Source organism: Symphodus melops (assembly GCF_947650265.1).
Source record: "Symphodus melops genome assembly, chromosome: 19".
Classification (NCBI taxonomy): domain Eukaryota; kingdom Metazoa; phylum Chordata; class Actinopteri; order Labriformes; family Labridae; genus Symphodus; species Symphodus melops.
In genome coordinates this window covers 16,982,593-16,998,485 of record NC_136709.1, presented here as the reverse complement: position 1 = coordinate 16,998,485, position 15,893 = coordinate 16,982,593, and the positions used below count along the sequence as shown (strand labels likewise).

At 41.1% G+C, this 15,893-nt stretch overlaps 1 protein-coding gene across 3 annotated transcripts; it reads left to right on the top strand.

The window, feature by feature from the left end:
* Positions 1 to 23: 23 nt before the first annotated feature.
* LOC306840976 (serine/threonine-protein kinase PAK 2-like) lies at positions 24 to 13,803 on the top strand. 3 transcript variants are annotated; one of them, XM_079370576.1, is made up of 15 exons: positions 24 to 298; positions 6,150 to 6,343; positions 6,457 to 6,563; positions 7,507 to 7,654; positions 7,954 to 7,970; positions 8,086 to 8,199; positions 8,331 to 8,451; positions 8,533 to 8,596; positions 8,788 to 8,836; positions 9,460 to 9,572; positions 9,664 to 9,781; positions 10,180 to 10,279; positions 10,402 to 10,598; positions 10,893 to 11,030; positions 11,645 to 13,803. In XM_079370576.1, the coding sequence occupies exons 2-15, from the start codon at positions 6,166 to 6,168 to the stop codon at positions 11,729 to 11,731; spliced, it is 1,551 nt and encodes a 516-aa protein (XP_079226702.1). In that variant the 5' UTR covers positions 24 to 298; positions 6,150 to 6,165; the 3' UTR covers positions 11,732 to 13,803. The 3 variants fall into 3 exon arrangements, with proteins under 3 accessions (XP_079226702.1, XP_079226704.1, XP_079226703.1); XM_079370578.1 differs by lacking the exon at positions 24 to 298 and adding an exon at positions 2,039 to 2,387; XM_079370577.1 differs by lacking the exon at positions 24 to 298 and adding an exon at positions 5,816 to 5,924.
* The last annotated feature ends 2,090 nt before the right edge of the window (positions 13,804 to 15,893 follow it).

The window sequence follows — 15,893 nt, the reverse complement described above, 5'->3', positions numbered from 1 at the left end:
CAGCGTTTGCTTCTACGACGTTCCGCTTCCTCCCATGATATTCAACAAGGCTCCTCCCCGCAGCCTCAGCTAAAAGAGCGGACAGAGACAACTTGTGTTGTGAAAGGAGGCAGGAATAAAGTGTAAGTGTTTAATACACAACATCGTATTATTCCTGTGCGTCCTCGATGTGGAAGTTTGAGAAATCTCAGCGTTGAATGTTAACTCGACCCGGTGAGAAAAATCAGAAGAGACGGGGCGGAGTGTCGGAAGTTTGTCTGCAGTACGGCTACTTACTTTTTGGGGTTGACAGCAACCGGTGAGTTTAATTTGCTCATTCATTAGTCAGTCAATTAGACTTTAATACGAGTCAGTTATTTTTAATTAGTTAACGCCTTCTTCAAATCTTTGCTTTTGGTCCAGTAGATCTCTGTAATAGTTAAGGAGACACCGTTATTATCTCTTTAGAGAATAAAATTAAATCACAACAGACAGGAAGATTCAGAGTGGCTTTCTTTCTTTTCCTTAACAGCAACCAATGCTTGCGTACAGGGACTTTCTGTTCCACTAGTAGTGAACAGAAATGTCTTTTTTCTGACAGCCTATCTAATGGTTTTATCATTGGTGAAATTGATGTTTAGCAGCATATGTTTGAGAAAGAATCTATTATTTCTAATGTCAAATATGTTAAAAAAACAAAAAAACCGTCTTGATATCCTCACGACTTAGCATTTAGAAGTGTTTAGAAATGTCTCCTTAAATCTGCATTATGTAGATTTGGTAGTGAAATTTAGAAGATGGAGAAGTGAAACAATTTTATTCTGCATTTTTCTGAACTAAACACAAACACACAAAAAAGGGTCCCTGGAACACAAAGGTGACCAGGAGGGTTTCACTGTTCCACTGTTGTGGGCCCTCCATCACCCTCACTTCTCAGTTCGCATTTTATCTTCAAACAGTGTTACAGGGACAAGATTTTCCTCTGAGGACAGTTTGTGTAGAAAGTTCTGAATGTATACCACAGAATCTGTACATTTCTCTAACTTACACATTAGCTCACATCGAACCTTAAAAATGTAAACATAGTTTGATTATCATTCCCTTTGTTATGTTAGAATCCCTGAAAACAGAACCTTGGCTTCCACCAAGAACACTGTTTATAATCTTGGCAGTTTGAGACACTGAAAAGACCCTCATGTTGGGAAGGTAGAAGATACAGTCAGTTCATCCTCACAGTCTGAATTGAACCAAATATTCTTATTTAGGCTTCTTACAGTTTGAACAACACATAAGAAAAAGTTTTTAAAAAAAGCAGACATTTGTTGAATGCATAGTGCTTTAAGTATGCACTTGATCTTAATTAGCAATTTGAATATCATGTAAAATAACCACATGCTCTTAAATGATTGAGGAGTTGGTGTTGGTCTGAACATACAACCCCCATAAAAGCTGCAGCATTTAGAAATGTTGAACTGGTCGTCCTGCAGGTATAACCGAAGCAGTCATTCAGGCTCCAGCTTAGCAGACTGTGACTCCAGGGTTTGTATTTTTCTACAGGTACAGGGAAGTTTTGACAGCGAGGTTGGTGATTTGATTCATGAAAACGGTGATATATAGAGGTGGAGGCAGCTGTTTGAATAACAGGATAAGGTGTTCAGTGTAGGCGTGCAGCTGGGCAGTGTGTTTACTCTTCAATCACTGCCGGACCTATAATCAGTGAGGTGACTGAAGAAGGTTGAGAGCTCAGACAGTGTACATAGACGTGTGTTTTTACTCTGTGAGTGTGTGTGTAATTATGTGTTGGTTTTAGTGAATGAATGAAGGTGGAGGTGTGCAGAGAGTGTGTGCGTGCATGTGTGCGTGCATGTTTGCGTGTGTTATGGCTTCATCACTCCTTCCAGGAAGTCCTCCACTATATTTCCTTTTATAGAAGCTGAATACAAAAGGCTTGCTGTCCACTTCCTGTCAACAGCTTTGTGGCTGTGTTTGCTGCGCTCTGATTGGCCAGCTCGGTCCTGTGACCCCCTTCTGGAGCTCGGGGAGTTCCAGGATGAGGAAGTGGGCTTCCCTTGGTGGCTGCCAGCCACAGGGAATAGAAAGTACTCTGATGCAGCAAGAGAGCAAAGAATGAGGAATAGAAATTAGGAAGGACAGATGGATGGTAAAAGGGAGGCTCTGTCAACTGAGAACAGACGACAGATGCAGTTGGACGCCATCTGGATGCAAAATAGTCTGCGTGGTTACCAATATAGGATCCAGGAACGTGAAGGAAATGAGCGGCCTGTCATCGTCATCAGTGGAGCTGTATCAGTTAATCAGTCAATCTGCTGACAACAACCTTTAATAATAGCTTCATGAAGTGATTTCTACGATGATACGATACGATAATGGAGTCAAGATAATATTGTGTAAAAGGATGTTAATGATCCTCTCTCTCTGTCTTGTGTGAAGTGAATTTTAAGCCCCCCGTCTCCCATGAATGGAACCACTGCCGCTCTCTGCTAAGTGCGGTTTAAGAATGACATGACGAGTAATTCTTTGGAGTTAATGACTGACTTTCGTGATCGACATGTTCTGCTGAGGTCTGCTGCATTAGGGAGTTGCTCAGTTGCACAAACACACACGCCTGTAGCCCGCGGTGCTGACGTGTGCACCTGCCTGCCTCCCTTTCTGTTTCTCTGCTGCTGCCCTCAGACATCTGCGCTCCAAGCTACGCTAAAGATGTTCAACAAGTGCTCACAATGGAGCCCCTGTTGGCGAAGGTGGTGGTGGTGGTGGTGGTGGGGGGGGGGGGGGGGGGGGGGGGGGTGTTTTAGGGCAGGGAATGTGTGTGTATGAGACGGAGACTGCATGAGGAGGAGCTTTGTGTGTGTGTGTGTGTGTGTGTGTGTGTGTGTGTGTGTGTGTGTGTGTGTGTGTGTGTGTGTGTGTGTGTGTGTGTGTGTGTGTGTGTGTGTGTGTGTGTGTGTGTGTGTGTGTGTGTGTGTGTGTGTGTGTGTGTGTGTGTGTGTGTGTGTGTGTGTGTGTGTGTGTGTGTGTGTGTGTGTGTGTGTGTGTGTGTGTGTGTGTGTGAGAGATGAACAGGAGGACACGCCTGCAGCTATGGAATTCCGACTAAGAGACAACTTGTCTCAGCCTGGCCTGCATGCACCCAACACTTAGTCCAACACACATATACACACACACACACACACACACACACACACTGGCTTTGAAAATGCACATTAACACTGGACTGGGTCTAATTTTATCCTGCCAAGGCAAGAATACACTTGTCCCATCCAACTTCGCGGAGGAATGAGGCAGCCTGCTAAGACCTGCCCCGAGAAGGCAGAACAGAAAGACGAAGAGACGTAAAGAATCAGCGAGAGCTAAGTTTGATGAGCACTCGAGAAACTAGAGCTGGATTTACCCGCTTGGATTCGGAAGTGTCTATTGATTCTCTGGTCTTCTGTGAGACGCAGAAGAAGAAACAAACGGGTAGGCCATTTGCAGCTTGTATGACAGCATGGAGTTGACATTGTAGGAGATGAAGAGAGCTTGAGCAAACTCTTTTTCCGGAGTCGGATGAGCTGGTTAGGTTGTGTTTTTTTTTTTTTTTTGTAAAGTCCGACTCATGCTATAACGCTAAAATGTTAAAAAATGTGTTTTCAACATGTGACCTGGGGGCTGCTGCCACGACACGGGACGAGTCGTATGCAATGACTTTTGCGTTGTAACCTCACTGGTAAACACTTTAATGACCTGAGTCTATTTCAGGATGTTCTAATATTCTGAGGGTTGTTCATTGATTTTTTGTGTCGGGCTGAGCTAAATAAAACCTGCAAGAGAGCAGGTTTCATGTGTGAATTAGAGGTCACAGGCATGCCTTACCTGAGCCGCCACGACTGTTATCCGGGTTTTATACACACGCTGTGTCATCACAGTCAGACACAGGAAGTGAGGAAACCTTTGTTTGCTTCCCTTTTCCTGTCTGTGATGTCACGCACAAAAATAAGTCTGCAGTTTAGAGTCAGTCACACTGCTCTCTCTGCAAGACTGTAAGTGGTGTTGTGGTTGAGGGTTTTTTTTTTTTTTTGCGCTTGTGCCTGGTTTTGTGTGTGTGCGCGTGTGTGTGTGTGTGTGTGTGTGTGTGTGTGTGTGTGTGTGTGTGTATATAATAGTGTATGCTCATGTCTACAATCTCAGTTTTTACCATATTAGGTGACTGGATGACATTTGCATGTGAGGTAGTCGTGAAGCCATTATTTAAATCAAGAACAGAGCAGAAATCTTTGACTCCTTCTTTTGAGCAGAATCTCTACATTTAAAAATCAAATGAAGTGAAAAGCAGAGAAATTAATCAAATCAACAAACAGCAAAAAAAAAAACAACAACACTTTATTCTTTCTTCAAAGTCAAATTCTTTCTTCACCGTTTGTTGTTTTATCGTAACCCGAACATATCGGCCGATCCAGTATCTGAGTATCTGATGCGATCAGTCACTGGATACGCAAACGTATCCAGTGACTGATCGCATCAGATACTTTCTTCACTGATAAGCGCTGATCTGTCCAGATGAGTTCACCAGTTTAAGTATCACTGTATTACACGAGCCGTTCTCTTTCACCGCCTGAGTTTACTAAATGGATTATGCAGCACACATAGTGTCAAGCGGTGACTTGACACGCAACTTTCCAGTTGAGTGACTGTTTTGTCTTCGTTATGAATCTTTTCCACAAGTGTTTGATAACTCCATTTGTGTCAAGGTATCAGATTTCTCTCCCTGATATTGATATCGGACACAAAAATCCCATATCAGTCAGGCTCTTATCAGAAGACATGTCACTATTCGGTAGTAAATACTGATGATTCCATTACCAAGTCGAACAGCAGCGTTTCCTCTTAAATTGATTTGTAATTCAGCGCATGGTTCCCAATTTAAGGGATAGTCTGCTTTAAACCATTATTTATTCATGTTTTTGTTATTTCTAATTTCTCTTTTTTCACTGAAATATTTGACTTTTTTTTTTTTTTTTTTTTTTTTTAGATATTTGGGCGTTGGATATTATTAATTTGTAACTGAGACATTTTGTATCACTAATCAAACAAACAACGTGTCATATCTGAATATTACGTGCTGAGTTCACAAATTCAGCTCATCTGAAAATGTTGACACAGTTCAGGTTTTGTGCATGTGTAAAAAGGCTATTAGCAATCTTCAGAGCAGTAGGCAAGAAACAGAGACTTCGAGTGGATTCCGACTCATTCAGCTTTCTTTGAAGGCTTCAGATAAACATTGAGGAGGAGAATGACGAAGTAGGAACTGGAGATGCTGAAGTCAGGCATAAGAACCATACTTAAGAATTTCATTTAGGTTCAACTTCATCCAAACTTTTTTTCCGACCAGCCCCCCCGGATACAACGTGTAAACCAGAACAGTCCGTGGAGAGCCAATGAGTGAACGTAGCAGAAATGATCATTCACAGCCAGCGAGGGGACACGGACACTCATTCACTCAGCAGCGTTCAATAACATGTGGCATTGATACAATGGCAAAAACTATCAGTTGTTCTGTCATCTTTAATGAACACTTCTGGGAAGTCCTTTTTTTTAAAGTCATGTCTCGCCTCCGAAGACACCCATCCATCAAAATGTCCTACATTGAAAACCTCCAACTGTGAGGGAATGTATGTGGATGAAACAACAGCAGGAAGATTTAAAGATCAAACTTTTCTGAAATGTTTAGGGTGCATGTGTGAATAAGGCTGTACTAAGTCATCTGTTACTCCTCCCTCCTCTCTCTCTCTCTCTGCATCCTTTCCTTCCTCATTCATTGGTAACACTAAACGAGACTCAACACGTCACTTTTGCCCGTTCAGCGTTGCTTCCTGTTCACACTCTCTGTTCCCTTCTCTGCAACACGCCGTGCTTCTCCACAGGTTGTGGCATGGATTGATTCTAAGGTTTGTGAGTTCTTTTTTTTTTTTTTTTTGTATTTGGCATTCCCTGCTATCGTACTCTGTGTGGTGTACGCTGAGCGATACTGTGTTTACAATGGCTTCACTCTAGCTCCTCAGGCTAGCTCGAGGCTTGCACACGCATTGTGAAATTCACAAAAACAGGAAGAAGCCGTGAACAAGTATGGCAGTAAAACTCATCTGACTTTTAAAATTTTTTTGTGTGTTCAGGTGTCAGCGTGAGTAGATGTGTGACAGCGGAGTGTGTGAGGACAAGCCCCCCGCCCCCCCTGTCAGGATGAGCAGCCAAGGAGGAGGAACCAAAGACTCCCAGTCAGCAAATCACAGCTCTCGACCGCTGCCGTCGGTACCAGAAGAGAGGAAGTCCAGAAACAAGATCATATCCATGTTTGCGTCCGAGAAAGGTGAGCGACTGAAAGAACTACACTCGTGTTTTATCGACGCACATCAGGAGAAAAAGCAGCACATTCGCTGCAGTAGATGACCAACAAAACAGACCCTTGACCTTTATCTGCAGGGGGCAGGAAGAAGGACCGGGACAAGGACAGACCTGAGATCTCGTCCCCGTCAGACTTTGAACACACCATCCATGTTGGTTTTGATGCTGTCACCGGAGAGTTCACTGTAAGCACTCATTTTAATCTCCAACATTGTGTGTGAGCTCTTTACTAAGTTCCTATTGTTGCACCCAAGAGACAACCTCTAGCGTTGGAAAAAGAAGCCAATGCAGAAGTGCAGCTGGTTCGCTTAGCTTTGCATAAAGACTGGAAATAGAAGACAACAAGTTAGCGGGTCCTCTTTAAAAAGCCTCATCAACATCTATCAATGCATGAGAAGAGAATCACATCAATTTACTCATCATGTTCTTGTTAAGCGAGCGCAGCACTTGGACGCCTCTTTTACACGATGCCTTCTCTACTAAAAATATGTGGGCAATGGTCTTGCATTACACGCTATATAAATCTCTATTTAGTGAATTCTTGTGCTTTAACTTGCCCACCATTTAACTGTTGAACGGCATGAGGTAACATTTCCTTATATGGAGATGCAGATTTCAGTCAAAAAATGATTTGAGATTGGGAGTTTCAGCTCTTGTTGTGCCACAAGATTATTGCAGATGTTGTATTATTGGATCAACTAGGGCAACTTGAACCCATGTGTGTGATTTCAGAAGACCCTTTCGTAGAAGCAGCTTTTCTCAGAACACTCCCTCCAACTTTCAGATCTGCAGAATCTTCAGATATTTTCAAGAAGCACCTAAAAGCTCACCTGTACAGACAAGCCTTCATGTAGTCTAACACCCTTCCCTATGCCTACTTTTTTTGCACGTTTTTTTTAGTGTATGTTTTTACTTTTTTCATTTGTGAAGCACCTTGTACCAAATTGTTTTAAAAGCACTAAATGTATAAAGACTTACAAGTACCACTTACTTCTGACGGTAAGATTTAGGCCATTCTGTATCTGCACTCGTCATTGATGGAACATCACATTGTTTTATGGAGAGATGTTGCTTTGAAAGTTTTTCACTGACGTGTGTGTGTTGATTTTTTTTTTTCCGTATGTCCAGGGTATGCCCGAGCAGTGGGCCCGCCTCCTTCAGACCTCTAATATCAGCAAATCAGAACAGAAGCAGAATCCCCAGGCCGTTCTCGACATTCTCAAGTTTTACGACTCCACCAGTGGAAAACAGAAATACCTCAGCTTTTCCGCTTCAGGTCGGTTTCAACAGATTTCAGCTGATAAATCTTCCGTTATTTAGTACTTATTTTCAACTGTTCAATCTAAATCTAAACAGATCATCAACTTGTTTAATGATTCAGCTTTGCAGTCCTGATACCAAACTGGATAATGATTGTTTCCATTGAAATTAATGTCTCTATTTATTCCACTGTGAATTTGTATAACTACATTTCTTAGGATATGTTATCTGTAAGAGCAGCTGGATAAATCTTTCTGATTCTGAAAGTCTTTTAAAGTGCACAGACTCACACCTCTGTCATTATATTCTTTTCAGATAAAGACTCGCAGTCGGTGAGTTGTTCCTCTCATCCTTTCATTCTGCTTTCATAACAGTAATGTGACTACAATGAGCTTAATTCTGGCTGCCATAATGTTTCATGTGTGTACATATTCCCGCTTGTTGCAGCAAGGCAAGCAGGGCACAGGGACTTCCCCGTCGGGTCGCAAGGATGGCGACGACGATGATGATGACGACGCGCCACCTCCTGTTGTGGCACCCCGGCCTGAACACACAAAATCAGTGGGTCAACATCAAAAGATTATGATATATTGTTGTTGATTTTTGAAAATATGAATGAATAAGTCTGAAACAGTTTGACTTTGTCTTCATTCAGTATTCCTCATTTTTTTGTCTTTCCTGTGTCGTGTCAGGTGTACACGAGGTCGGTGATCGACCCAATTCCAGCTCCAGAAGGAGACGCAGCCTCTAAGGCAGCTGACAAGAAGAAAAAGGGAGGCAAGATGACGGACGAGGAGATTATGGAGAAACTAAGTATGTTATACACACACTGGAAATGATAACATCGCTGGCTGCAGTAGCACTGACTTCACTGGTTTCCTTTGTGACTCCTAGGAACTATTGTCAGTATTGGAGATCCTAAGAAGAAATACACTCGCTATGACAAGATCGGCCAGGGGTGAGTCAGAATTCAGGAGGAAGGAAAGATTTTTTTTATTTTTTTTATTTTTTTTAAACAGCAGGATTTCCAATAGCGTGTGTGTGTGTGTCACGTTGACCAGAAGTCCATTATTTGTTGTGTAGGATTGACAATATATTCAGAGTTACAGTTGAAAAAGAAATATGAAAAGGTCTGTTTTTCACCTTCAGGGCATCTGGTACAGTCTACACAGCCATTGATGTTGCCACAGGACAAGAGGTGAGGATACTTCTTTTAAGACTCTTTAAGCCACTATAAAAACACTATCAAGCTTCTGCTTAACATGATGATGAAGTTTGACTGAACATCAACAAACATAGGATTTCCTAGCATACATGTAATGTTTGTAATTTGTCATAAAATGATCATTATTCTGGTGATTTGTCTTTTAAATTCCTTAGTTCATGTTCTTGATCTAGAATTCCTGATAAAAGTCTACCATTGAATAATCTAAATAAATCCAGCCAGGATCCAAATCATTTCACTCTCTTCACATCACAAGTTTAAAGCTCCTGTGAGGATTTTTTTTATTTATTTTTTTTTGCTGGTTATGAAACAGACTGATATTAATGCTGAAGCTTCTTTATGACCAAAGCAAACATGACCGTCAGCATCATAGGCGATTTTCTATACAGTTATTTTTTTAATGCCTGTAACGTCTGCTGTGGGGTAGCTGTCAAACAAGCACGTTGCCATGACAACGATTCTCTATGGGTGATTCATTTGACGTTTTAAAATAAGCAGCTTGAGTTTTTTTTCTTCTTTTTTTTTTCTGCATTACTCTAGTAACTTTATGGTGTTTGCTGTCCCACAGTTAAAAGGTTTTGTGTTCTGCATTCCAGGTGGCCATCAAACAGATCAACTTGCAGAAGCAGCCAAAGAAAGAGCTTATAATCAATGAGATCCTGGTCATGAAGGAGATGAAGAACCCAAATATTGTCAACTTCGTAGACAGGTAAATCACACCTCACGCGAAACAATACGCATCCGATGGTGCCAGCTGTGAGCGGGGAGCGTCATGGACGTGTTTTTGTGTCTACTTTAAGTTTCCTCGTAGGAGACGAGCTTTTCGTGGTGATGGAGTATCTGGCTGGTGGCTCTCTGACCGATGTTGTGACGGAGACGTGCATGGATGAGGCTCAGATCGCTGCAGTCTGCAGAGAGGTAGGAGTCTTTTTAGACGACTTGGATTCGAAAAGAGGTTTGTAACTTTATCGAAGCATCCGCATGTGTACATTTAAGGGCTTAATAGATTCATCCTTTATCGATGAAGGAACTAAAACTAAAAGAAACAACTTTTTAATTCAGATTACCCTCCTGAAACTTATTTTGTACATCATCGAGGACTTAGAAAATTTGATTGATGAGGTGTCCAAATAGTTTCTGAGCTTGCACCATTATCACCGTTTATTTACATGGTCACTGTGTTTGAGGACATACACTGCAATTCTGTTATTTTTGCACAACACTGCCACCTATTGGTGTGTGAAAGAGTGGGCACGAGTATGTCTCATGCTTATGTGTTTGGGATTCTCATCTGTACCCCCTCTCTCTGCGTCCAGGTGCTGCAGGCTCTGGAGTTTCTTCATGCTAACCAGGTCATCCACAGAGACATCAAGAGTGACAACGTGTTACTTGGGATGGATGGATCAGTCAAGCTCAGTAAGGGACATGTGTTGTACATTTGTGACCGAGTTAAACGCGTTTTTCAGTGTGTATATTCACATAGAATCCGAACTGTTTCAAAATCAGTCTAAAAACACTTTCCCTTTCTCTCTTTGCAGCCGACTTCGGCTTCTGTGCCCAGATCACTCCGGAGCAGAGCAAACGCAGCACAATGGTGGGGACGCCGTACTGGATGGCTCCAGAGGTCGTGACCAGGAAAGCTTATGGACCCAAAGTAGACATTTGGTCTCTGGGGATCATGGCCATAGAGATGGTGGAGGGGGAGCCTCCGTATCTCAATGAGAATCCCCTCAGAGTGAGTGTCTGCTGGAAGAACCACAGACTTTTATGCAAAAACAGATGACCAGACACATCCCTTTTTTTAATGGACACATTTCAGATTAGTCTTTAATTTATCACTAAAACTCTTGGCCTAAAGCTAATAAATGTATGTCCCAAGTGTAGCTATTTTTTTTTTTTACTTCCTTGGGAATTAATTTGAAAACCAGCGTTTAGGTCATCTTTGTAAATGAAAGCATTATGAGTTAAACAAACTGGGATCAATGGCGTCCATATTTCACTGACACCGTCTTTGTGCGTTGATCTCTAGGCTTTATATTTAATCGCCACCAATGGGACTCCTGAGCTGCAGAGTCCAGAGAAGCTGTCTCCGGTCTTCAGGTCCTTCCTGTCACGCTGCCTGGAGATGGACGTGGAGAAACGAGGATCAGGCAGAGAACTGCTGCAGGTAGACCAGGCTTTCACTCTGCCTATAGAAAAAAAACTAAAGGTTTTAAAGGCATCAGGGATGCAACCTATTTTTGTTGTTAAACCAGATGGCAAATAGCGCTATTCAGACTGCTGTGTCAAGCTGCGATATTTACACCAATGTGACGCTTCACCTTCGACGGTAGTAAGAGAGGCGTTAGAGAGGTCAGACAGTTTCAGCGGAGCCAGCAGGGGGAGCTCAGTGCTGGGTGGGCATGCATGTCTGACTGTGTGTGTATGAGGAGCTCCCTCTGTGCCGTCCTAGCACAATGCTGAAAGACAATGTGAATGCACAGACTGGGACACAAATATTACACCATCACAGAATCAATATGAACGTACAAGGAGGTGATGACGGCTGAGCTTATTTATGGCCCTTTTTGCGGGGGAAAAAGCAGTCTGAAAAGAGCTGATAACTGATGTTTAGATAGATAGATAGATAGATAGATAGATAGATAGATAGATACTTTATTGATCCCGAGGGAAATTCAGGCGGGTTTAGATATTGGTAAGAATTTATCCTTGCAACAGTCAAACCTACTTTTTATATTTTTATGTCACATATGCACATCTTGTCTTTCTTTCTGTCTGCAGCACCCATTCCTGAAGCTAGCGAAGCCTCTTTCCAGCCTCACCCCGCTCATCCTGGCAGCCAAGGAGGCCATGAGGAGCAACCGCTAAAGCTCACTCTCACAGGACTATAAGAGCTGAAGCCAATTACAGCCAGATCCGCCAAACCAGCAAGCATCTTCTACTGGTTCTATGTGAGAAGACCATCAGCAACCTGCTGGGGATGGGATCTTTCAAAAGCCACAAACTCTTTCTACTCTCCTTATTTTTCACCTTTGTGCCTTTTTTCTCAACCTGCACACGACAAGTCTGTGTTTTCTATTTGCTGCAGCCTTAGCACACTGGAAGTGGTTACTGCAGAATGTGTGTCACGTACACAGGATCACCGTTGCAAAGTTTCAAATCCTTTTTCATTACATTTACAATGATTTTAATCTCAGAGTCGTTTGACGCATGTTCACAAAAGCTGTAGAGAAGGGTTTAAATGAACATACTGACTATCAGAGAAGTAAAATATGAATCAACATTCAGGAGAGCAAGGGACCAATTAAATTAGATTGAAACTCTGACATTGTAAGGTAAATAGGAAGTTTATGTTAAGGCTATTTTAGATATTATGTGATTCAGATAGACAGGTTTCAGGTTATTTATCTCACTGCATCAATCTTACTGGGTGTTTCAAGGATGGCAGAAAAATCAGCTTGCAATGTTTCTTCCTGTGTTGCATTAAATGGTTTTCAAAGTAATAAAATGTTGAAAAAACTACTAGTATTGCAACCCTGGCTTAAAAACAGATTCTAAGCGTGTTTTTTAATATAATATAAGTATTAGGTGTTTTCAGATCGAACAGATCCGGGGACGTTTTAAAGAGGAACTATCCACCAGGGGAGTTCCCTGAGAGCTACACAATGATGCTGGAGTAGCAACTCTGAAGCAGGAGCCAAACAGGTTCCTCGAAATACTTCACAATTCTTGAGTTGCAAAACACAACAGTTCCCAAAACCTATGAAAAAGTTCCTGCAGCCTTTAAACACCTGCTGACGTAATTTGATAATTTGAATATCAGACATCTTGGTTAAAAGAAGATTGTGAGGAGTGTGTGTGCAGAGACTGTCACCTTTAGTAGATAGGTTATGTTATGTTGTGGTTGTCATGAACACACATGCACTCAGACAGGTTCCTGTGGTTTTTAAACATGCATGAAATAATTACACTGTGCAAATACTGTGCTGTACTACAGCCTAGTATTGGGGCAGTGCAGTTTGTGTGCCGGAAAAAGCCATACCTGTGTCTTTATTTTTTGACACTGACTTAAAAATATGTCTTCCACAGTTAAAGGAGTTGGATTATTTTCCTATTTCTTTGTCATGTTGGATTCCCTAGTCCAGAAAAGCTTTCTGGTAGCAGCTTTGGGTTTGTACAAGGCACCAAAAAACACCATCATTGACCTGACTCAGACTCCATAAACTTAAGTGATGCAGTCACTTATACAAAGCATGCAAAAGCCCACCTGAAAACCTGAAGCAACATTTCTGTCACTATGGTGTCTTCCAAATGTTGTGTTAGCCATCATCATTCTATTGCATTTCAAGCTTTACTGTATATGTGTTGGTGCAAGAACAATACAATTAATGTATGACAATGTCTAAATGTGCTAAACTGGAGGACGACTTTGCATTATTTTTGTATATTATGTATTGGTGATGTCCTGTATTTTTAATGGCTCTAAAAAAAAAGTATGTAAATCATTTTTTTATGTGTAACTAACAACAGAAGAAATATTTTTTTCCCACACTTTTATATGGAACAATTAAATTCTCAGTGGAATTCTGGACTCACATTCATATAAATACCAAAATGAACCCTAAAAAACCCCAAGCCAACCTTAGAAACCTTATTCATGGAGTGTTTTGGACTGATCATTAGTTTTGTCCTGCTAAAGAGTACTAGCTTGGATTGGTTTTTACCTCATTATCAGCGTGTTAGAGGAACATTACACACTTTTTATTCAAAGTTCCTTATCTGACTCATGATGCAGTAAAACCCACCAGCAACAAGCATCATTTCTTATCTTAGTGATTGAAGAGGTGAATGAGTTGTTGTTCATCATGGAACAAACAACTTGCCTTGATGATTAATATCCAGAAGGTATGTAAATTATGAATAAAGGTGGACTTAAATTGGCTTGTGTCTGGATCACTTAATGGGATGTCTGGGCAGAAGAGGGGATAAGGAGTAGCTGAGCTTCTAGGCTGGAGCTCATCAATTAATTAAACGTGTCTATGAGTCAATTCAGAATCTGTAAAAAAAAAGATCATACTACCACAAAAAAGTAAAAAGCACTGCGGTGAAAAAAGAACACAGACTTAAAAAGTTAATTACATAGCTGGAGACAAAATGTCTCCCTTTTCGGGCTTTGTAAGGGAAGCTCAACGGATCAAAAGTGGCCAACACACTGCTCACTTGTCTCTCTGACTGAACCCATTATGTGTTTATGTACTGGGTTAGTTTTTTTATCTTGTTTCATAATTGTTAACATTCAATACGTATTTGTTTAACATGTTTGTACACATGATGGTCCTTTAGTTTATAGTTGTCCTGTTGTAACCAAGATGTGATGGACAGAGAGAGAGAAATAAGTCAAGTAATGAGAGTGAGGTTGCCTAGTTGCCATCTTGGATTTTTTTAATCACCCTTCAATCTCATTTTGGTTTGTAAAGTGACAATTCATAATAAATGTTATCTCATCACACTTTCTAAAGCAGATCACCACTAGTGTCTGCTTAACGACAGTGCCAGCTAGTGGTATGATGTAGCAATCATCAATGACTGAACGAAAACACTTAAAAAACACAAGTGTGGAGGCTTAACAAAGACTTGACTGTATCATTCTTAGGTCTATCAGTGAAGTAGTGTGGAGTATCTGTTTCCTAATCCCGTCTCGTATGAAACATCCACCCATTGGCTGAACATGACTTTCTGAGATCCATCCATCTAGTAGCTTGATATGAGAAAGAAAATGCCTCTGCTACAATTCTTCTCATTTGAAGTACATTACCTTTGATGGTAATTGTAATGTAGAAGAAGACATACAAATAAAGGGCTAGAGAAGAGGGATAATCTCACAATAAAAAGTGCACAGGCCAAAATCTCCATCATGCCACCAGCACTCCTCAAACATGGGCATTTTTATTTGTTTAACTTCTAAAATATCAACTAACACTTAATATAAGTCACATGCGATGCACATCCAGAAATAAAGTCTTTTTTTTAGATAGTACAAGAAACGTATGAGGCCTGAATTGTTTGTCTTGTGTAGAAAATAAGCACGCTAAGAACACTTGACAAACAAAAACTAGTCTGGCTGCAATTTAAACTTTTACACACTAATTGCAATACAAGGCTTATTATTTGCTTGTGATGTCTTGAAATAGGGTGTCTATCTGGACTTGTCAGGTGGATGTGATTTAAATTAACTGTATTGCAATAGAATGAGACAAATAGACTTGATAACATCTGAACTCCTGCAGAGCGTGATGCACTTTACTTTCAGCTTCTCTTGACTGGTGAGGATGACATCGCATTACACCTATTTTCACTGCAGTATCACAGCTGCCAGATTTGATGCCAAACATGCTGCGCTCCTCGGGCTGACTGTCTGACACTCCCTCCACCTTTTCCTTTTCATTAGTCTGCTTGTCGCTCTTAGCACTTTCACACTTCCTCTCTTCCTCACAGCAACTCCCTTGTTCTGGAAACCTCTCGACTCTACAGTGCGGGTAACACTGTGAAGGGAATCATCTCTTGACATGCTTACACAGGGTTGTTTATTTTAAATTCAAATGTACTACAGTACTCAGAATTGAACAATAAAACATGGTTCCAGGAGGCCTTTTGCAATGCCACAGAATTTTCACAGTTCTGAATACTTAAAGAATATGCAGAACAAAACTTGATTTAATTAAACACAATGATGAACAAAGCTCACTAGTTCAGGAGTATTCAACGAAACTCCAACAGAAAAACCAGAGGAGAAAACACAAGGAGAACACAGGGGCATTAACATGTGACAACCTGACACTTAGGGGACAGAACACAAAATAAGGGGAAATCAATACCAGGTGTGACAGACAAGACAGGTGAAACTAATGGGCAATCAAAGCGGAGGGAAAACACACAAAGGGAGGACGTAAAACAAGCCAATCAATGCTTGTTTTATCCTATTGATTTACTAAGATAAGTGCTTTTACCATTATTATTCCTTGTTTTTTTT